The following is a 22,517-nucleotide window of genomic DNA, read 5'->3' as shown; positions in this document are numbered from 1 at the left end:
AGGGGCTGCTCTTTCAAAACTGAGATGAGGAGAAACTTCTTCACTCAGAGGGTGGTGAATCTATGGAATTTGCTGCCTCAAAGAGTTGTGGAAGCTGCGACATTAGATAAATTTAAAACGGAGATGGACAGTTTCCTAGCTGATAAGGGAATAAGGGGTTACGGGGAGAGGGCAGGGAAGTGGACGTGAGTCTAAGTTCGGATCAGCCATGATCCTATTGAATGGCGGAGCAGGCCCAAAGGGCCGTGTGGCCTACTCCTGCTCCTACTTCTTATGTTCTTATGTAATGTCTGTATGATTGATTGACAAGGGATAAATTCATAATTTCACATCCATTTATTACCAAGGTTTTTACCCTTTTTTCAGGCTGTTTAACTATCCTGTATGGCAGGATATTAATTAATTATCCCATTACTGACTAACTCATATTAAACAATTTAGCTGCTGTGCTCAGTAAGTACTTACGTTATAACAGGCACAAAAGGAAAATTTGCCAATTATACTGTCACAAATTAGTGTGCAGATTTTGTACAGTGCAAATTGCGTGGGATCCATCACTATTCAGAAAGATGCTGAAGGTACAAAAGGGTCTGCTGTTAATCCAAACACAGACTGGCTATGGTGAATAAATCACTGTTCCTGCACCACACACATACATACATACACATACAAAAAAAGGGTCAGTTATAATGTTCATAGTTGGTTCATCACTTTAAAACATATTTTTGGCAGTTGTGATTAAGCATGATATTTAAAATGCCTGTGTAATTATCTGTTATGACACATCCATCCCTTTGCACACTTCTATTCACTAGTAACGGGTGCACAAGGAGATAGAAGAACAGATCATACAATACATCAGCCAGATTTCTACAGCTCAAAGAAAAACTAAAATTGATTCTGTGAGACTGATGTAATGTATTTTTGCAAAAATTTACTTGAAGATTTTACAGTTAGCAGCTACTCATCAGAACTAGAGTCTGGCCACAGTGGGAAAAGTCTGCCAGTAAACACATTCCTTTTGACGTTATTTGGCTTACTCAATTCAGGAATTCTGGGGGAGGAGTTAGTAATTATTAATTTTGTGATAGTTATTATTTTTGTAACAAACAAGCTCACATACAGACTCCAATCAAAAAGGGATCACAAGATAGCTTGAAATGAAAAAGGCCCTCAACCCATTCTGATATTTCCTTTCCAGAATACCAACTCTAACCTATCTTCATTACAACATCGAGCTGTTTCTTACGACAACAACTTGAATTTATATTGCGCCTTTAACGTAGTAAAACATCCCAAGGCACTGCATAAGAGCGTTATCAGACAAAATTTGACACCGAACCATATAAGGAGGTATTAGGACCGGTGATCAAATGCTTGGTCAAAGAGGTAGGTTTAAAGTAGCGTCTTAAAGGAGGGGAGAAAAGTAGATAGGAGGAGAGGTTTAGGGAGGGAATTCCAGAGCTTCGGTCCTAGACAGCTGAAGGCACAGCCACCAAGGGTGGGGCGAAGGAAATTGGGGATGCACGACAGGCCAGAATTGGAAGAACACAGAGCCCTCGAAGGGTTGTAGGGCTGGAGGAGGGGCGAGGACATGGAAGGATTTGAACACAATTTGAATACATGAGTCTGATGTCCTGGCTCAACCCATTCCAGCTGTTGATCATTCTCTGTGTAAAGAAATATTACCTGATGTCTATTCTAAAATTCTGCTTCACGACCCTATGCCCTCTTGTCCTTCTACACTGGAGTACCTGAAAGTATTTTTTAGGGTTCACTTCCTTCACCTTGTTAAGTATCTTATATTTTTATAAGATCCCCTCTAAGATATTTTTTTCAAAGATGAGGAACACTTGCTCATGAAGTTGTTTCTCATACTTAACTCTCACAGATCACAAATACACAGCACTTAAATAAAATGCTCTGTTTTTGTTCTTATAACCCCATAGCATGTAACAAAGGCAGAGTGGTTTTAATGGGGGATTTTAACTTTCATGTAGATTGGGACAAGCAGACAAGCTTGTGTAAGAAAGGCAGCAAGTTTCTTGAGTGTGTGTTCAGGACAGTTTTCTGCAACAATATGTTCTAGAACCAACAAGGGGGCAGGCCATATTAGATTTAATAATGAGTAATGAGCCAGATTTAGTTAACAGTCTAACGGGGCATGAATATTTATCTAATAATGATCATAATACGATCGAGTTCAACGTTGTATTTGAAAGGGAGAAATGCGAAACGGCTTTTAAGATTCTAAATTTAGATAAAGCTGACTTCAACGGGATGAAACAGAGGCTGTCCACAGTAAACTGGGCAAATCTGTTAATGGGTAAATCGACAGAAGATCAGTGGGAGGTGTTCAAATTTTTTTTTAGCGTGATACAGAACCAGTTTATACCCCCAAGGGGCAAGAGGTCTACTTGCTAAAAAAAACAGCCATGGACGACAACAGAGCTACACTAAATGGGAAAAACACACAATAGAAGCCCTACATGCAGAATTCTGCCGAAGCATCCTTCGCACCCAAAGAAAAACGCCAACAAATGCATGCAGAGCCGAACTAGGCAGATACCCACTGATAATAAACATCCAAAAACGAGCACTAAACTTCCTAAATCACCTCAAATCTAGCTCCCCAGACACCCTTCATTTCAAAGCCTTTCAGACCCAAGAGCTAAACCCAGAAAAGAGTCCCCTGAGTCAGCTGCTACTGAAACTAAGTACTCAGCCAGACCCTGACCAGCCCCAGACCAACACAGCCGTCCAAACACCAATCCGAGTGAACCAAATCATTAAACAATGCAAAGAAACCTACCTGGAACATTGGAACAAAGTAACCGAAAGCCAAAGCAGATTAGAATGTTACCGGGCCCTAAAAAGAGATTATAAACTGGCAGACTACCTCACGACCATCAGAGACACAAAACAGAGACAGACCCTCACCAGGTACAGACTAAGCGACCACCAACTGGAAATTGAAAAAGGCAGATACAAGAAATCCTGGCAGCCTAGAGAGAATAGAATATGCGATCAATGTCTGGCCGGCGAGGTTGAAACAGAAATGCATTTCCTCCTAAAATGCGAAAAATTCAACACATCAAGAAACATATTATTCAACAAGCTAAGCCAAACAACCCCAGATTTCAAGGAATTGGATGACCTGTCAAAATTGAGATTAGTCCTGGGAGAAGGAGACAGACCATACCTTGGGGCCAAATATGTAACAACATGTCACAACCTGAGGACTGTTTAAAAGTAAGACTGTTTAAAATTAATATTGTTAAAAGTAATATTGTATGTACCCAACAAATGTCAAATCGATTGACACCTACAGAATGTTGGAAAACTGTACCTTTTTGCTATGTAAGCTTTGGCAATATGGTTCTCTGTAAACTTTCATGCCAATAAAGCATTTGAATTGGAATTGGAATTGGAAAATTGGTAAGGGAGGCAGAAAACTAAAAGAAAAAGCATTTTAAAAAATGCAAAAAATAGCACAGATCCTGGCAACTGGGAGATATACAAAGAACAACAAAAGGTGACAAAACAGATCAAAGAGCTACAAAAAGGGAATATGAAAAGAAACTTGCAAAGGATATCAAAATCAACACAAAGAATTTTTTCAATTACTGTATAGTAGAAAAAAAGAGGGTGGTCAAGAGCAATGTGGGCCCCTTGAAAACTGCTATTATATGGATGAAAATAAGGAAATGGCGGACATGTTGAATAATTACTTTGCATCGGTATTTACAGTAAAGCATGCCAAACATCCCAAGGGAACTAATATTGAATCAGATACGGGGACTCACCAAAATTAACATAAGCAAAATAACAGTAATAAAGAAAATAATGACAATAAAGAGTGACAAATCGCCAGGATCAGATTGTTTCCATCCCAGGATTTTAAAGGAAGTAGTTAAGAACATTGCAGATGCCCTAACTATAATCTTCGAAAGTTCTCTTATTTCAAGAACCGTTCCTTTAGATTGGAAAATTGCATGTCACTCAGCTATTTAAGAAAGGTGAGAGAGGGAAACCAAGGAATTATAGACCAGTTAGCCAGGAAATAACTAAAGTGTATAATTAAGGATAGAGTGACTGAACGCCTTGAAAATTTTCAGCTGATCAGAGAGAGCCAGTATGGATTTGTATAGGTAGGTCATGCCTGACAAACCTGATTGTCAGAGAATAGGGATAATGAGCAGGTACTCTAATTGGCAGGATGTGACCAGTTGCGGCCTCAACTATTCACCATATTTATTAACGGCTTAGATGATAGGATAGAGAGCCACATAAGTTTGCCGATGACACAAAGATAGGTGGCATTGTAAGCAGTGTAGATGGAAGCATAAAATTATAAAGAGATATTAATAGATTAAACAAATAGGCAAAACTGTGGCAAATGGATTTCAATAGAAGCAAGTGTGAGATCATCCACTTTGGACCTAAAAAGGATAGATCAGAGTACTTTCTAAATACAACAACAACAAAACAACAACAACAATGGTGAAAAGCTAGAAATGGTGGAGGTCCAAAGAGACTTAGGGGTCCATGTACATAGATCATTAAAATGTCATGAAAAGGTACAAAAAATAATCAAAAAAGCTAATGGAAAGCTAACCTTTATATCTAGAGGACTAGAATACAAGGGCGTGAAAGTTATGCTACAGCGATACAAAACCCTGTTTGACCACACCTGGAGTACTGTGTTCAGTTCTGGGCACCACATCTTAGGAAGGATATTGACTTTGGAAGGATATATTGGGCAGGATTTTCATTGGGCCATGGAGGTGGGATTGGAGGCGTGTAGGGGGTTAAAATCTCAAAATCGGGGGGGCACGAACCCATCCCACCTCCATGCCGGTTTCAAAGGAGGCGGATACCCGACCTGTGCTGGGACCCGCCTCCCCGAGGCGAGAAGGGGATTAGTGCCAATTAACTGCCTGTTAACAGGTAGTAAACAGGCAGTGTTTAGCCTAATCCCTATTTTTATTGCTGAAGTGTGGGATTCCCGACGGCTCCAAATCACGCCAAGTTAGCGAGGCGGGCCGTCGGGCTGAAGGGCTTGGAGGGTTCGAGATGTCCGGTGTTCAGGTGAGTGATGGGTGCATGAGTTCAGAGGTAAGTGTGCTTGGTGTGTGTAAAGTGTTTAAAGAAGTTTTACTTACATGTACTTACCTTTACAGCCTTCCTTCCTTCCTTCAGGTCTCGGGAGTCCCTCATTTCACCGGCACAGAAAGCAGAATGGCCGCGAGCTATCAAAAGTTGCAGCATTCAGCTTTCTGTTCTGGAAAGATCTCTAAATCAGCCTGAGAAGAAGGAATTAACTTGGAGTACAGATTGTCAGTGTTTGACAGCTGATGAGATGTCAATCTGTGACATCACCTGTTGCCGGGTGGCCCTTAATTGGCCTGCTGAGCCCGCTGGGCGGGCTCAACAAGGTCAATCAAGTGAAAATCGCGTGGGTTGGCCACAACTCAATGGAGGCGGGACTACAACCCCGAAAGTTGTAGTCCCACCTCCTACACGCCTCCTCAATCAAAATCCAGCCCATTGACTTTGGAGGGACTGCAGCATAGATTTACCAGAATGGTACCGAGACTCCAAGGGTTAAATTACGAGGAGAGATTACACAAACTAGGGTTGTATTCCTTGGAATTTAGAAGGTGATTTGATCAAGGTTTGCAAGATATTAAGGGGAACTGATTGGGTGGATAGAGAGAAACTATTTCCGCTGGTTGGGGAGTCTAGGACTAGGGAAGAGAGCCTAAAAGTTAGAGCCAGGCCTTTCAGGGGTGAAGTTAGGAAACATGCAAAGGTTGACAGACGTTTGGAACTCTCTTTTGCAAATGGCAGTTGATACTAGGTCAATTGTTAATTTTAAATCTGAGACTGATAGATTTTTGTTAACTAAAGGTATTAAGGGATATGGGGCAAAGGCAGGTATATGGAGTTAGGTCACAGATTAGCCATGATCTCATTAAATGGTGGAACAGGCCTCTGGGGGCTGAATGACCTCCTCCTGTTCCTATACGTATACACTATGTGCAGTATCAGAACATAACAGAAAAATTGTGATGGGCAGGATGCATGTGCTGTATAACTGAAGATCGGTATCGTAGTAGATGATGGATAGTCCCAGGTGAAAACGGACCATGTGGAAGGGCCACGATCATGGGATCATGACAGCTGTGGGACTGACAGGTTCTTATGCCCTCTGTGCCCAGCCTGATTATGACAATAGACTCGCCCTTCAGAGGAGGAGTTGTCTGAGCTTCAAGGGCTGGATTGCCAGGGTTTGGGGGCTGCAAATGGCCCATAGTTTGTCCACCTCTACCTTAAAGTAACCCAGTAGGAGAGAGCATTAATTGGAGCTGTTAAAAAGCCATTATGCATTCGTAATTAAAAAAAAGCCATTTATAAGATTTAAAAGCTGATTTAAAAGCCTGAATTCTATGGTAAACCATAATTAGGCTTTTATCCTAAGAACACAGTGAATGAAGAAGTAGCAATGGGATATCCATCAAAGAAAATGTTGTAAACTACATGTCTCCAAAGCAACAGAAAAAGCTTCAGGACATTTAGAAGAGGTTTGTGATTCTGAATAAATTATTGAAATCTAAAAAAAAGGTTTTAAGCAGGATTGAGTCCTTATCCAACATTTAGGGGCGAATTTTCACTTTTACCACCAGCAGAAATTGGGCATTAGAGGATCAGCCGCCCATCTTACACCTGCCAAGATTATCGTTTCCACAGAAGTGATTGGAAATGAAGAAGGGGCGGTGTGTAAAACAGGCAGCTGATCCATTACTGCCCGTTCGGCGCTGAGAGTACTGAGAAAGTGGTAGCATTCTTGCCTGTGAGTCAGAAGGTTGTGGGTTCATGTCCCAGTCCAGAGACTTGAGCATGAAATCTAGGCGGACACTCCAGTGCAGTACTGAGGAAGTGCTGCACTGTCAGAGGTGCTGTAAATGGGATGAGACGCTAAACCGAAGCCCCGTCTGCCCTCTCAGGTGGACGTAAAAGATCTCATGACACTATTTGAAGAGATCTGAAGCACGGGAGTTCTCCCCACTTTCTTGGACAATATTTATCCCACAACCAACATCACTAAAAGACAGAGGGGGAAAAATTGTGTTGCGTTGCGCCTCCTGTTAACGCCCCCTAGCGCCTGGGCACGTGCCACTAACGCCCCAGCCACAAACTTCGGTCGCACCCCCTGATCTACCACCGGCCGATATGTCCGACAGGGTCAGGGTGGTGTCTTTGTGGCTACGGCAGCGCAAATTAAAGGGCAGGTACCGGGCGGCTATTTTTTTTGGGCCGCCTGCCAGCACCTGCCCCCTTCCGCTTTTTTATGCGGGGTGCGGCCGCGATCGGTCAGCCCGGCACTCCTCTTGAGTGCCGGGCTGTTTTCCGAGCACCCCTCTCCCCGGTGGTCCAGCAGGGCCCCAGTGCGCACAGTGCTTGGCCCCTCCCCTTTAATCAGGGGAGGGAGGCCTGCAATACTGCGGCGCTACGTGCCGACGCGCATGGCGCTGTTGTACGTAGCGCCGTGATATTCAATGGTAGTGCCCCAGGAAGGAGGGGGAGCGCTTCCAGTAGCGCCCAGCCTCCTGCTTGGGCGCTACCACTGAATTAATGATGCAGGGGCACTAATTTTTTCGGGGCGCTAAAAGTAGCGCCCGGCGAAGTTAGCACCCCAAAGGGAGTGCCACCAAATTTTTCCCCCAGACTGTCTGGTCATTATTACATTTCTGTTTGTGGGACCTTACTGTACGCAAATTGGATGTCATGTTTCCTACATTACAACAGTGAGTGCACTTCAAAAGTACTTGGCTATAAAGCACTTTGGGACATCCTGAGGTTATGAAAGTTTTTCTTTCTTTCTAAAAATGCACCCTAAACCTATTGGTAAATAGACAGCACAATGAGCAGTACCATGGATTTATGATTGGATGCAGATGAATCAGGTGACAAATTCCCAACTTAACTCGTGTCATCAGAGGAAAGACACTTCCTAGAGGGGAGGGAAATAATCAGATATACCCCTCTCACACATCTCTTACCATAAACTGGTAACTGGGCAGCATTGCCAGAAGCATAGCAACAAAGACTATGAGGACCTCAAAAAGGACAACATTTAAACAGGGTATTTTTGTGTGTGTGTAATAAAAACAGAAACTGCTGGAAATGCATAGCAGGTCCATAGGTATCTAAAAAAGAATAGGCCATTTTATTGCAACTGCTGGGCAACAATGCCAGTGCAGCCTACTTGCATTGTTCTTATGTGTTAAATTTATTCTGCACTTCCTCTCTCCTTTCCATTGGAGGCCAATTCAAGAAAATAGAAGCCTAGTCGACAGCACATGTAGGTTTTATTTCTCTTTAGTTTGAAAGAAAAAAAGGAGTGCGGGCCTGAAAACATGTTGAGCCAGCCTAGTGTGTCATACTTAGAGTCATAGAGTCATTACGGCACAGAAGGAGGCCATTTGGCCCATTGAGTCCATGCTGGCTCTCTGTAGAGCACTCCAGTCGGTCTCATTCTCCCGCTCTATCCCCGTAGCCCTGCAAGTTTATTTCCCTCAAGTGCCTATCCAATTTCCTTTTGAAATCATTGATCATCTCCGCTTCCACCACCCTCATCGGCAGCGAGTTCCAGGTCATTACCACTCGCTGCATAAAAAAGTTTTTCCTCACGCCCCCCTATATCTCTTGCCAAAAACCTTAAATCTGTATTCCCTAGTCCTTGTACCATCAGCTAATGGGAACAGCCTTTCTCTGTCTATCTTATCCAAACCCGTCATAATCTTGTACACCTCTATCAAATCTCCCCTCAACCTACTTTGCTCAAGGAGACCTACCCCAGCTTCTCCAACCTAACCTTGTAGCTAAAATCCCTCACCCCTGGCACCATTCTGGTAAATCTCCTCTACACCCTCTCAAGGATCTTCACATCCTTCCTAAAGTGTGGTGACCAGAACTGGATGCAATACTCTAGTTGTGGCATAATCAGAGCTTTATAAAGGTTCAGCATTACTTCCCTGCTTTTGTACTCAATATCTCTATTTATGAAGCCCATGATTCCATATGCTTTGCTAGCTACTCTCTCAATATGCCCTGCCACCTTCAAAGATCTATGCACATGAACCCCCAGGTTCCTCTGTCCCTGCACACTCTTTAGAACTGTGCCATTAAGTCTATATTGCCTCTCCCTATCCCTTCTGCCAAAATGCATCACCTCACACTTCTCTGTATTAAATTCCATCTGCCACTTGTCTGCCCATTCTGCTAGCCTATCTATGTCCTGCTGCAGTCGATTGGTATCCTCCTCACTGTTTGCCACACCTCCAAGTTTGGTATCATCAGCAAATTTAGAAATTTTACTCTGTATTCCAATATCCAAGTCATTTATATGCATCAAAAAAGCAGTGGTCCTAGCACTGACCCTTGGGGAACACTACTGTCTACCATCCTCCAGTCTGAAAAACAATCATTTACCATGACTCGCTGATTTCTGTCCTTAAGCCAATTTCTTATCCAAGCTGACACTGACCCTCCTATTCCATGAACGTCAATTTTGGTAACCAGCCTTTTATGTGGTACTTTGTCAAACACTTTCTTAAAATCCATATAGACAACATCCACTGCATTCCCTTCATCAACCTTCTCTGTTACTTTATCAAAAAATTCAATTAGATGAGTCAAATACGATCTATATTTTACAAATCTGTGCTGGCTCTCCTTAATTAACTTAAACCTCTCCAAGTGCCTGTTAATTTTTTCCCTGATTATAGTTTCTAAATCCTTACCCACCACTGATGTTAAACTGACTGGCCTGTAGTTACTAGGATTGTCCTTACACCCTTTCTTGAACAAGGGTGTCACATTTGCCACTTTCCAATCCTCTGGCACCTCCCCTGCATCAAGGGAAGATTGGAAGATGATGGCAAGCCCTTCTACTATCTCCACCCCCACTTTCCTTAGCAACCTGGAATGCAAGCCATCCGGACCAGGCGACTTATCCATTCTAAGCATATCCAGCCTTTGCAGTACATCCTGCCCATCAATTTTCACCCCATCCATTACCTCTACCATCTCCGCTTCTACCGATATTTTGTCAGCATCCTCTTCCTGGTAAACACTGATACAATGGGGTCGATTTTCAGTGTGCCGTGGAGTCGGGATTGGAGGCGTGCCGGGGGTGAAATTCCTGAATTTGGGGCTCCCAACACCATCCCGCCCAAAACCCACCTCGATGTATGTCAGGGCGAGGCTGGTTCTGGACCCAAGTGCAGACAGACGAGGCGAGAAGCAGGTATGCAGTCTTAAATAAAAGTACTTTACTAGAAACACACAGGTAAACAGTTGCAAACATAGGAGCTCAAGACAAGCTACCACTAGGCAAATGGCTTGTCAAGACTGAGCACAGAGGGAAGAAACCACAGAACTTAAATACAAGCAAAAACAGGTGAAACCCATAAACCTGATAAAAGGCAGTCAAGCAATAAACACAGGAGAAACTAGTAACAATTAGCAAAGGGAAAAAAACAAGTGAAGATGCCATCTAGGGGTTACTGAGGGAACTAACCGGCACCCTCACAGGACCCCCTCCCCTAGGAACGGCTCCTGATGTTCCTCCTGGACGATCAGGGTGGCGACGGCGAAAATCCCTGATGAGTTCAGGATCCAAAATGTCCCGGGCCAGAACCCAGGAACGCTCTTCAGGACCATAACCCTCCCAGTCGACCAGGTATTGAATGCTCCTCCTAACCCGGCGACTATCAAGGAGGCGACGGACAGTGTAGGCTTGCTGACCGTCAATCATGCGGGGCGGGGGGGAGGTCTGGAAGCAGGAACCAAGGGACTGGTAAGTACCGGCTTGAGGTGAGAGACGTGGAACGTGGGATGTATCTTCATCGACCGAGGAAGGAGGAGCCGGTAGGCCACAGGGTTTACTTTTTCCAAAATCCTAAAATGTCCAATGAACCGGGGAGCCAACTTGTGGGACTCCACATGGAGCGGAAGATTCCTGGTAGACAGCCAGACCTTCTGTCCGGTCCGGAACCGAGGAGCTGGGCGGCGGTGTCGGTCAGCCTGCGCTTTCTGCCGAGAAGAAGCGAGCTGCAAGGCGGATCGGACTCTCCTCCAGGTATGGCGGCAGCGTTGGACGAACCCCTGGGCAGCCGGGACTCCCACCTCCCTGTCCTGTGCAGGGGAGAGTGGCGGTTGGAAGCCATATTGACATTCGAAAGGTGAGAGGCCAGTGGAGGAGCTCTGAAGGGTATTGTGCGCGTACTCCGCCCAGACCAGATACTTGCTCCAGGTGGAAGGATTGGAGGACACAAAGCTTCTTAGCACCCTCTCCAGATCTTGGTTGGTTCTCTCAGTCTGGCCGTTAGACTGTGGGTGGAACCCAGAGGAGAGACTGACGGAAGCGCCCAGGAGGGAACAAAAAGCCTTCCAGAACCTGGATGAGAACTGGGGACCACGGTCAGAGACGACATCCAGGGGCAAGCCATGGAGGCGGAAGACATGCTGGACAATCAGCTGGGCAGTCTCTCTGGCAGAGGGAAGCTTGACAAGAGGGACGAAGTGAGCAGCCTTGGAAAAGCGATCGACCACAACTAGGATGGTAGTGAATCCCTCAGATGGAGGTAGCCCGGTGATGAAATCCAGGGCGATATGAGACCAGGGATGGCTGGGGATGGGCAAGGGATGCAGGAGACCAAGCGGAGGTTGTTGGGATGTCTTGTTCTGGGCACAGACGGGACAAGCGGAGACAAAGGCCTGGGTGTCGGCTTCAATAGAGGGCCACCAGAACCTCCTCTTAAGGAACTCGAGAGTCCGATGGATCCCAGGATGACCAGTCAATCGAGAAGAGTGCCCCCATTGAAGGACCTGGGCGCGCACCTGACTGGGAACATAAAGGCTATGAGGAGGGCCTCCTCCAGGGTTAGCCTCCTGACGTTGGGCCCCTCGCACCACAGTCTCAATCTCCCATGCGACGGAAGCAACAATGCAGGAACTGGGGATGATAGGTTCTGGGGTCTGGTCCTTTTCCGAGGGCTCAGTCTTGCTGTCAGGGCGAGGCTGGTTCTGGACCCAAGTGCAGACAGACGAGGCGAGAAGCAGGTATGCAGTCTTAAATAAAAGTACTTTACTAGAATCACACAGGTAAACAGTTACAAACATAGGAGCTCAAGACAAGCTACCACTAGGCAAATGGCTTGTCAAGACTGAGCACAGAGGGAAGAAACCACAGAACTGAAATACAAGCAAAAACAGGTGAAACCAATAAACCTGATAAAAGGCAGTTAAGTAATAAACACAGGAGAAACTAGTAACAATTAGCAAAGGGAAAAAAACAAGTGAAGGTGCCATCTAGAGGTTACTGAGGGAACTAACCGGCACCCTCACAGGACCCACTCCCCTAGGAACGGCTCCTGACGTTCCTCCTGGACGATCAGGGTGGCGATGGTGAAAATCCCTGATGAGTTCAGGATCCAAAATGTCCCAGGCCGGAACCCAGGAATGCTCTTCAGGACCATAACCCTCCCAGTCGACCAGGTATTGAATGCTCCTCCTAACCCAGCGACTATCAAAGAGGCGACGGACAGTGTAGGCTTGCTGACCGTCAATCATGCGGGGCGGGGGGGGGAGGTCTGGAAGCAGGAACCAAGGGACTGGTAAGTACCGGCTTGAGGTGAGAGACGTGGAACGTGGGATGTATCTTCATCGACCGAGGAAGGAGGAGCCGGTAGGCCACAGGGTTTACTTTTTCCAAAATCCTAAAAGGTCCGATGAACCAGGGAGCCAACTTGTGGGACTCCACATGGAGCGGAAGATTCCGGGTAGACAGCCAGACCTTCTGTCCGGTCCGGAACCGAGGAGCTGGGCGGCGGTGTCGGTCAGCCTGCGCTTTCTGCCGAGAAGAAGCGAGCTGCAAGGCGGATCGGACTCTCCTCCAGGTACGGCGGCAGCGTTGGACGAACCCCTGGGCAGCCGGGACTCCCACCTCCCTGTCCTGTGCAGGGGAGAGTGGCGGTTGGAAGCCATATTGACATTCGAAAGGTGAGAGGCCAGTGGAGGAGCTCTGAAGGGTATTATGTGCGTACTCCGCCCAGACCAGATACTTGCTCCAGGTGGAAGGATTGGAGGACACAAAGCTTCTTAGCACCCTCTCCAGATCTTGGTTGGTTCTCTCAGTCTGGCCGTTAGACTGTGGGTGGAACCCAGAAGAGAGACTGATGGAAGCGCCCAGGAGGGAACAAAAAGCCTTCCAGAACCTGGATGAGAACTGGGGACCACGGTCAGAGACGACATCCAGGGGCAAGCCATGGAGGTGGAAGACATGCTGGACAACCAGCTGGGCTGTCTCTCTGGCAGAGGGAAGCTTGACAAGAGGGACGAAGTGAGCAGCCTTGGAAAAGCGATCGACCACAATTAGGATGGTAGTGAATCCCTCAGATGGAGGTAGCCCGGTGATGAAATCCAGGGCGATATGAGACCAGGGACGGCTGGGGATGGACAAGGGATGCAGGAGAACAAGCGGAGGTTGTTGGGATGTCTTGTTCTGGGCACAGACGGGACAAGCGGAGACAAAGGCCTGGGTGTCGGCTTCAATAGAGGGCCACCAGAACCTCCTCTTAAGGAACTCGAGAGTCCGATGGATCCCAGGATGACCAGTCAATCGGGAAGAGTGCCCCCATTGAAGGACCTGGGCACGCACCTGACTGGGAACATAAAGGCTATGAGGAGGGCTTCCTCCAGGGTCAGCCTCCTGACGTTGGGCCCCTCGCACCACAGTCTCAATCTCCCATGCGACGGGAGCAACGATGCAGGAACTGGGGATGATAGGTTCCGGGGTCTGGTCCTTTTCCGAGGGCTCAGTCTTGCTGTCAGGGCGAGGCTAGTTCTGGACCCAAGTGCAGACAGATGAGGCGAGAAGCAGGTATGCAGTCTTAAATAAAAGTACTTTACTAGAATCACACAGGTAAACAGTTACAAACATAGGAGCTCAAGACAAGCTACCACTAGGCAAATGGCTTGTCAAGATTGAGCACAGAGGGAAGAAACCACAGAACTTAAATACAAGCAAAAACAGGTGAAACCAATAAACCTGATAAAAGGCAGTTAAGTAATAAACACAGGAGAAACTAGTAACAATTAGCAAAGGGAAAAAAACAAGTGAAGGTGCCATCTAGGGGTTACTGAGGGAACTAACCGGCACCCTCACAATCTAAGTTTCAAAGGAGGCGGGTACCCGCCCCGCACTGGGACCCGCCGACCCGAGGCAGGAAGGGATTAGTGCCAATTAACTGCCGGTAGTTAACAGGCAGTTTTTAGCCTAATCTCTATTTTGAAGGTTGTCGTGTGGGATTCCCGACGGCTCCAAACCACGCCAAGTTAGAGGAGTTGGGCCGTCGGGTTGAAGGAATTGGAGGGGTCGAGATGTCAGTGTTCAGGTGAGTGATGGGTGCATGAGTGCAAAGGTAAGTGTGTTTGGTGTGTCTAAAGTGTGTAAAGAAGTTTAAATTACCTGTACTTACCTTTACAGCCTTCCTTCCTCTAGGCTTCGGGAGTCCATCATTCAGCCGGCACAGAAAGCAGAATGGCTGCGATCTGTCAAAAGTGACAGCCTGCAGCTTTCAGTGCCGGTGAGATTTCTAACTGAGTCTGCGTAGAAGGACTCAGGTTAGAAGTAAGACTCAGTGTTTAACAGCTTCAAACAGCTGTGAAATGCTGATATTTCATCTGTCAACACGTCTTGACAGATGAAATTTCAGTCTGTGACATCACCTGTTGCTGGGTGGCCCTTAATTGGCCTGTTGAGCCCGCTGGGCAGGCTCAACAAGGTCAATCAAGCTAAAATCGCGTGGATTGGCCTCATCTCGATGGAGGCGGGACTACAACCCCGAAAGTTATAGTCCCGCCTCCTTCCCGACTTCTGAATGAAAATCCTGCCCAAAGTATCCTAGCCTTGCCCTGTACCTCTAAGCATTTATCACTTTCTTTGTCCCTAATAGGCCCCACCCCTCTTTCTCCCCACTTACTATTTAAATGCTGGTAGAAGATTTTTGGGTTCCCTTTTGAGTTAAACTTGTTCATGTCATGACACAAATTTACCTCATGGCTCAAGCATGCTGACCCAGCTCAGTGTGTTTAGAAGGCCAAAGAGGGTCATAGTTCTGACAGCGGTTTGGGAAATAAATGAAAAGGTGAGTTTCTGCTACTGTCAGTTGCATGGAGGTCGATAATAGTTTAAAAATTTGTGCTTGGGATGTCGGCGATGCTGGCAAAGCCACATTTATTGCCTATCCCTAGTTGCCTTGAGAAGGTGGTGGGCTTTCTCCTTGACTCACTGCGGTCCTCATGGACTAAAATGTTATGTAATTCCAGGATTTTCACCTGGTGACAAGAAACAACAAATATGTTCAAGTCAGGATAGTGTGTGTCTTCGAGGGGAATTTAGAGGTAATGCAGTTTCCACGACATTGCTGCACTTACTTCTCAGTGGTAAAGGTCTCAGCGCAGGGAGAGGCTTGGTGAATTGCTGCAGTGTATCCTGTAGATAATGGCCCAGAAATTCGGCTCTCCCCGGGTGAGTACGCACGGGGTACTCACCTGTAGGCCAAATGCAATTGCCGGTTTCCTGCATGCACTGCGCATGCGCGGGAAACTGGCACTTCCGATCCTCTGAACGAAGAGGTTCAGAGGTCGAACGCGCGCGCAGGGGAGGCTGCGCGTGCGCTTTGAACTTAGGTTTTCTTTACAGGTTTTCCCGGGAGGGTAAGCCTGCAGGATTTACACATTTAAAAAGCAGGCCTGCTTTTTGCAAGGTAAGTGGTCAATTAATTAAAATTAAAACATTTTTTCCACAGGTTTATTATTTTTAAATACTTTAAAGCAAGGTAAGTTTATTTTTAGTCCCGTTATAATATAACAATACTTTTTTCAAAAATTTAAATTATTGTTTAAAATAGTTATTTAATGTAATTTATAGTTTATTTAAAAAGTGTGATTTAAAAAAAAAATTATTTGAAGGTTTACTGCTATTTTGGGCCCGTAGTATTTATAAGTTTTGACAGGTCTACCTGTCAATCTTATGAATGGGCTTTTCCCTCCTCCGATTGGTTGCCCATGGCTCACGTGATCCCAGGGGATGCATCGCACTAACTGCGCCCCTGGGATACACAAGCACAGCGCGCCGGCAGCTGGGCCAGGCCCCGGAGCGGAATTCCACGGGGCCCTATAGCTCAACTGCCGGCGCGCACGTCGGGGGCTTACACCCGCGGGAAGCCCCCGACCCGAATTTCTGGGCGTATATATATTGCAACCACAGTGCATCTGTGGGGGAGTGGGTGAATATTGAGTCCAGTGGCAGAAACAGCAATCAAGTGTACTGCTCTGTCCTGGATGGCGTTGAGCTTCTTGAGTGTTGTTCCAGCTGCACCCATCTAGGCGAGTATGCCATCACACACCTGATTTGAGCCTTGTAGATGGTGTAAAGCCTTTGAAGGCTCACAAGGTGAGGCATTTGTCACAGAATACCCAGCCTCTGCCATAGACTTGTAGCCATAATGTTGATATAGTTGGTCCTGTTAAGCTTCTGGTTAAGGGTGACCCCCAAGATGTTGATGATGGGAGATTTGGCGATTTTGGTGCTGTTGAAGACCAGGGGGAGATGGCTGGGCTTTCTCTTGTTTGAGATGGTTATTACCTGCCATTTATGTGGTGAAAATGTTACTTGCCACTTGTTAGCCCAGGCCTGGACATCCTACTGTAGGTTGGCATAGGCTGCTTCATTATTGGAGGAATTATGAATGGAAATTAATACTTTGGAATCATCCATGATCAACCCTATCTCTGACCTTCTGAACCATCTTTCTTTGTGTCAGGTGCAATTCTAACTACTGGAGGGTTTTTCTTTTAACTTCCATTGACCTCTGTTTTAATAGGACTCTTTGGTGCCATACTCATTTGGATGCTGCCTTGATATTGAGGGCAACTACTCTCACCTCTCTTCTGGCGTTTAGCTGTTGCATCCATGTCTGGATCAAAGCTACGATGAGGTCTGGAGCTGAACAGTTCGGGTACTGCCAGAACCAACCATTGATGAACAGGTTATCGGTGAGTAAGTGTTGCTTTATGGCACTATCGATTACTCCTTTCATCACCTTACTGATGATTGGGGAGAGGCTGATAGAATGGTAATTGGCTGGATACTGGCAGTTATGATAGTGTGGACCCCAGGAGGAGACCGGGTAGAATCACTCAGCACTTTTGGCTTAAGATGCTTGTAAACAATTCAACTTTGTCTCTTGCACTCGCGCTGGGCTGCACCATGGTTGAGGATGGGATTTTCCTGGAGCCCCCTCCTCCAATTAGTTGCCTGGTTACCCACCACTATTCTCCATTGGATGTGGTAGAGCTGCACGGCCATATTCTGATCTGAAGGTTATGGAACTGCTTAGCTCTGTCTACAGCCTACTATTTTTGGTATTTAGCATGCAGGTAGCCCTGTGTAGTAGTTTTACTAGGTTGGTACCTCATTGTAAGGTATGCCTAATACGGCTCTTGGCATGCCCTCATTGAACCAGAATTGGTCTCCCAGCTTGACAGTGTTCGAGGATTAAGGGATGTGCTGGACCATTAGGTTAAAAATTGTGGTGGTATACAATTCTGCTGCTGCTGGCTCACAGCATCTCATGGATGCCCAGATTTTGGCTTCTAGATCTGTCCTTAGTCTTTTTCACGTAGCACGGCAGCAGTGCACACTACACAATAGAGAACATCCCCACTACAGAGACAAGACCTTGTCTTCAAAATGACTGTGCAGTGGTCATTCCTACCAATACTATTGACAGATGTGTCTGACAGGTAGGTTCATGAAAACAAAGCCAAGCTGGTTACTTCCTTGTTTTGGTTCCCTCATCTAATGGGCCATCCTTGATGGTAGACATTGAAGTCCTCACCAGGGTATATTCTGTGCTTTTGCTTCCCATGTTCAACATAGAGGAGTACTGATTCATTAGTTGAGGGGGGGTGGGCAATGGTAGGTGGTGATCAGCAGGAGGTTTTCTTGACCTTGCCTGACCTGAAGCCATTACACTTCACAGGGTCCAGAGTCAATGTTGAAGACTCCCAGGGCAACTCCCACCCAACTGTATACCATTGTTCCCCCATCTCTGGTGGTTCTATCCTGCTGGTGGGACAGAATATACCTAGGGTGATGGAGGAGTCTGGAATTAGAAATGTCTGCTCATTCAGAAAGACAGCTATGACCTTAGTGTTGTTCATGTTTGTCTGATTATGCCTCTGTGAAGCACCTTGGGACATTTCTCTACATTAAATTTGCTATATAAATGCAAGTTGTTGTTCTTGATAGATATGATTCTGTGAGCACCACTATGTCAGGCTATTGCCTAACTAGTCTGTGAGACAGTTCTTCCAACTTGGGCACAAGTCCCCATATGTTAATGAAGAGGAATTTGCAGGGACGACTGGGCTGGAATTGCCCAAGTCTTGTCCTAATGCCTAGATCATTGCTGGTAGGTCCCTCTGATTTTTTCCTTATTTTTGAACTTTGTAGCAATTATTGCTAGGCCACTTCAGAGTGCATTAACTACATAGGAGCTGGAGTCACATGTAAGCCAGACCAATGGCAGGCCAAGGGTTTTTCAAACAATCCAGAATTATTGAGGTCAATTTCACCAATTGCCATGGTGAGATTGAACTCACAACTTCCGGGTTGCTGGTCTAGTACCATAACCACTACGTTCCTGTACCCAGCATGAGGCTTGGGCTCACAGCTCTGACATTAAAAATTTCATGCTCTACCGACTGAGCTAGACAATAAATTTACATTTGCCAATGCCATTAACTGCATGAATGGTAGTTGAAGATACCATAGTAAGGTAAAATCACTGTCCTGTTAGGAATTCTTTGGCCATTTCCCCATGGAAAAGACTTCAGCATAAGCAATTTTAAAATGTGTTCTGTGCAAAACCTGCCTGAAATGTGTTGCTTTTGCAGGACAGACAATGCTGTGTTGTGATTCTGTAGGCAGGTAATTAATATGTGCCGTGAGAAGTGGTTTCTTTCACAGATCACACAATAGGCAATTCATTAGCCATGTCTGGTTATTCAGGAAGACATCTAGGACTTTGGTTTTGACAGACTGTTTTGATCTCTATGTGTCAGGGAGAGATTTTTTAAAATCAGGACAGACACTACAAATGCAGGCAGCAGCAGCCTGCAAGAAGTCAACCTCTGCCCTGGTCAGGGAGACTTTATGCTTTTACATTAACATCTTTTAGATGATACATTAAACTAAGGCCCTATTTGTCCTCTCAGGTGGACTTAAAAGATCCCATAGCACTATTCGAAGAAGACCAGGGGAGTTCTCCCGATGTCCTGGCTAATATTTATCCCTTAACCAACATCATTAAACAGAATATTTGGTCATCTATCTCACTGTTGTTTGTGGGACCTTGCTGCGTGCACAGTGACTGCCACGTTTCCCTACATTACAACAGTAACTACACTTCAAAAATACTTCATTGCCTATCAAGTGCTTTGAAACATCCGGAGGTCATTAAAGGTACTATATAAATGTAAGTTATTTCTTTAAAGGGCCTACCAAAGTGGGCTAGCATACACATATTCTTTATTTTTATGAAAGTAGGTGAACAGAGGTTATACTGATTGTACCAAGTGTCTCTCATCACACTTAGTGCTCTGTATGTTTTGCCTACTGTGGAATAAAGCAGCTTATGAAGTGAATCAAATATCATCTTGCCAAATGTTACCTTAATCTGCCTTTGGTGCGATTGAAGAAGTACACGTGCAAAAAATGAGGAAATCTGCTCCAGAACGCCAGGGACTTTCACTGTTATACTCCGTATCATGCTAGTAGATACAGGGCAGTGAAAGTCAACTCCCGTACTAATCAGAAAACCAGACTACTTAAGGAAGTAGCTGGCCAAACTGAACCTGAGCAGGTAACTGCACCAAACCCTAACTTGTAACAACACCTAAAGATAGGTTTGTATTTGGGTGGGATCATGTCGCCAATTCACTCTGATTTGTTCTATCTACCAACAGCACTCTCTTCAATACACCCAATGTAGTTAACATTTCAAATTCCTTTGACTTTTGCTTATCAACTTGCTGACATGCTGACGTGAAGAGTGAACAGCAGGTGCTCCTATAAATCACCATATTATCTCCAACCCTACAGCCAACCAGGATTCAACTGGTCATATCCTAGTTGGGTACTCCTCAACCACTTTTGAACTGGACTGAGACAGTGCACCACAAATCTTCACCTATGGTACAGGAGGCCATTCCAGTGGGAGTAGTAAAAAGGAATGTGGTAATGGTAGGTGACTGAGTGTAACGTATCCAAGTTTGCTGATGATACAAAGTTAGGTGGAAAAGTAAGCTGTGATGAGGATGCAAAGAGGCTGCAGAGAGATATAGACAGGCTGACTGAGTGGGTAAGATCATGGCAAATTGAATACAATGTGGGGAAGTGTGAAGTTATCCACTTTGGTAGGAAAAACAAAAAAGTTGAATGATGAGAGACTGGGAAATGTTTGCATTCAGAGGGACCTGGGTGTCCTTGTACATGAATCACAGAAAGTTAACATTGGTGAGGCCACACCTGGAATAATGTGTACAGTTCTGGTTTCCTTGCCTTAGAGGGAGAGTGCAATGAAGGTTCACTAGACTGGTTCCTGGGATGAGGGGATTGCCCTATGAGGAGTGATTAAGTAGACTAGACCTATATTCCCTAGAGTTTAGAAGAATGAGAGGTGATCTAATTGAAACATATAAAATTCTTAAGGGGCTTGACAGGGTTAATGCTGAGAAAATGTTTCCCCTGGCTGGGGAATCTAGAACACAGGGTCACAGTCTCAGAATAAGGGGTCGGCCATTTAGGCCATGAGGAGAAATTTCTTCACTCAATGCTCGAAAATGGCTGGAATTATATGCCGAGTCTGCATACACTAATAAAATAAATGCGTGAAATGTGAACTATAAAATCTGGGATTGGCTCGAAGAATGCAGTGTCTGCATCGTCAATAGCTATTATAGGTCAGTCAGAAATAACAGGCAAATGGGAGGAAAGCATAGGAAAACTCACCTGTTGTATGTAGTTGACAAATTTGCACATGAACTCCCCGAAAATCCAGCTGGGGAGTGGGTATAGCACTGCGGTGAAAGGCACACAGCACACGAGGAAAATAATATCAGTGGTAGCCAAATTTGCTGCAAAAAGAAACAAAAGCTCAGAGCAATTTCAATCGAACAGAGGGTTGGGAAATCAATCAGGTTACAGACCAAACAGCTACCTCACATCATTCTGTGAATTGTCATTAGAATTTAGAATTTAAATCATTCAGTGCTTGCTACCATATTCAGATGAATACATTTGAATTTATTTCACAGAGCAATCTGTGTACTGGCTTAATATAATCCTTTTAATCAACAGCCGAAGGGCTGGTCTTGACTCTGCGTCCTGTATGTCAAAAGTGATATTTATCCAAAAGTTCTACCCTTCAGATTTATAAATACAAAATAAATAATTTTCTGCATTTTTACTGGTTTAACTTAAAACAAAACATTAACTTGGAAAATTTAGTTACAAAACTAAATTGATCTTTTGTTTTTAAAAAATAAAAATTTCACTTACATCCACTGAACCTGGTTATCTAATGTACTTTGAAATGACATGTACCTTTCCTTTTTAACCAGTTTTATATTCATTTCAAAAGTACCTCTGACTGTAGAATTTATAGTTAGTTTGATAGATATTTTCATCATTCATGGATAAATCTGACTATATTTTATAGATATATAGATCTCCTTGTCGTTTATAGATTATTCTGTATATATTATATAGATCTGTATGAATTTACACATAGATCTTGTTACCTATGTAAAAGTTGGTGACTGTTCGCATCTGCTTGTGCTTCGTTACCACATAGATCACCAGCGAGTTTCCAGCCAGTCCCACCACCATCAGGATCCCGAAGAAGAGAGGCACCAGCCAGGCGTCCATCAACACTGGGGGGCTCGGAGCGGCTGTCGTGTTACTGCAGACATTCCCCAAACAAGAAGCGTTCAGATGTTGAAAAGACTCATTCGTCGAGGGGGTCACAGAAGCGCCCAACATCTTCCTAGAGAATTAAAAGCGATGCAGTTAAGACCACCTTACATACAAAACAAACAGGAATATGTACCCCTCCCGAGAGATTCACACAGATCTCCCTCTCCAGGGGCTGATCGTACCTGTCCAGATGGTATTCTGACTTCATTGCCTGGTCAGTTACATCTTTAGCCCATTGACTGACGGAGCTGAATCAGTTCCGTGCAATGTTTGTATCACCTGCGATCTTGCTCAGAACTGGCTGGCAGGAACCGAAGAGTCAGAGGAAAGGAAAGCGTGTTTGATGCCACACAAGTGCAACCGCTGGTTTTTTTTTAGAGTTCTTGACGTGGTCGATGAT

The 22,517-nt window shown here is 45.2% G+C and overlaps 1 protein-coding gene across 1 annotated transcript in view; it reads right to left on the bottom strand.

Annotated features, from left to right (window-relative positions):
• Window positions 1-22,211, bottom strand: part of LOC147108263 (G protein-coupled receptor 54-like) — a 35,970-nt gene extending 13,759 nt beyond the window's left edge. The window contains exons 1-2 of the mRNA XM_086006034.1: window positions 21,943-22,211; window positions 21,152-21,276 (exon numbers count right to left, since the gene is read on the bottom strand). Coding sequence (XP_085862160.1) covers window positions 21,152-21,276; window positions 21,943-22,183 — 366 coding nt within the window. The 5' untranslated portion in view covers window positions 22,184-22,211. The remainder of the gene's footprint in view (window positions 1-21,151; window positions 21,277-21,942) is intronic.
• Window positions 22,212-22,517: the final 306 nt, after the last annotated feature.

This window comes from Somniosus microcephalus, chromosome 13 (genome assembly GCF_052327205.1).
Source record: "Somniosus microcephalus isolate GS21.2 chromosome 13, FLI_Smic_1.0, whole genome shotgun sequence".
NCBI classification, from domain to species: domain Eukaryota; kingdom Metazoa; phylum Chordata; class Chondrichthyes; order Squaliformes; family Somniosidae; genus Somniosus; species Somniosus microcephalus.
The sequence above is the reverse complement of the archived record's forward strand: the minus strand, read 5'-3'. Positions and strand labels throughout refer to the sequence as shown.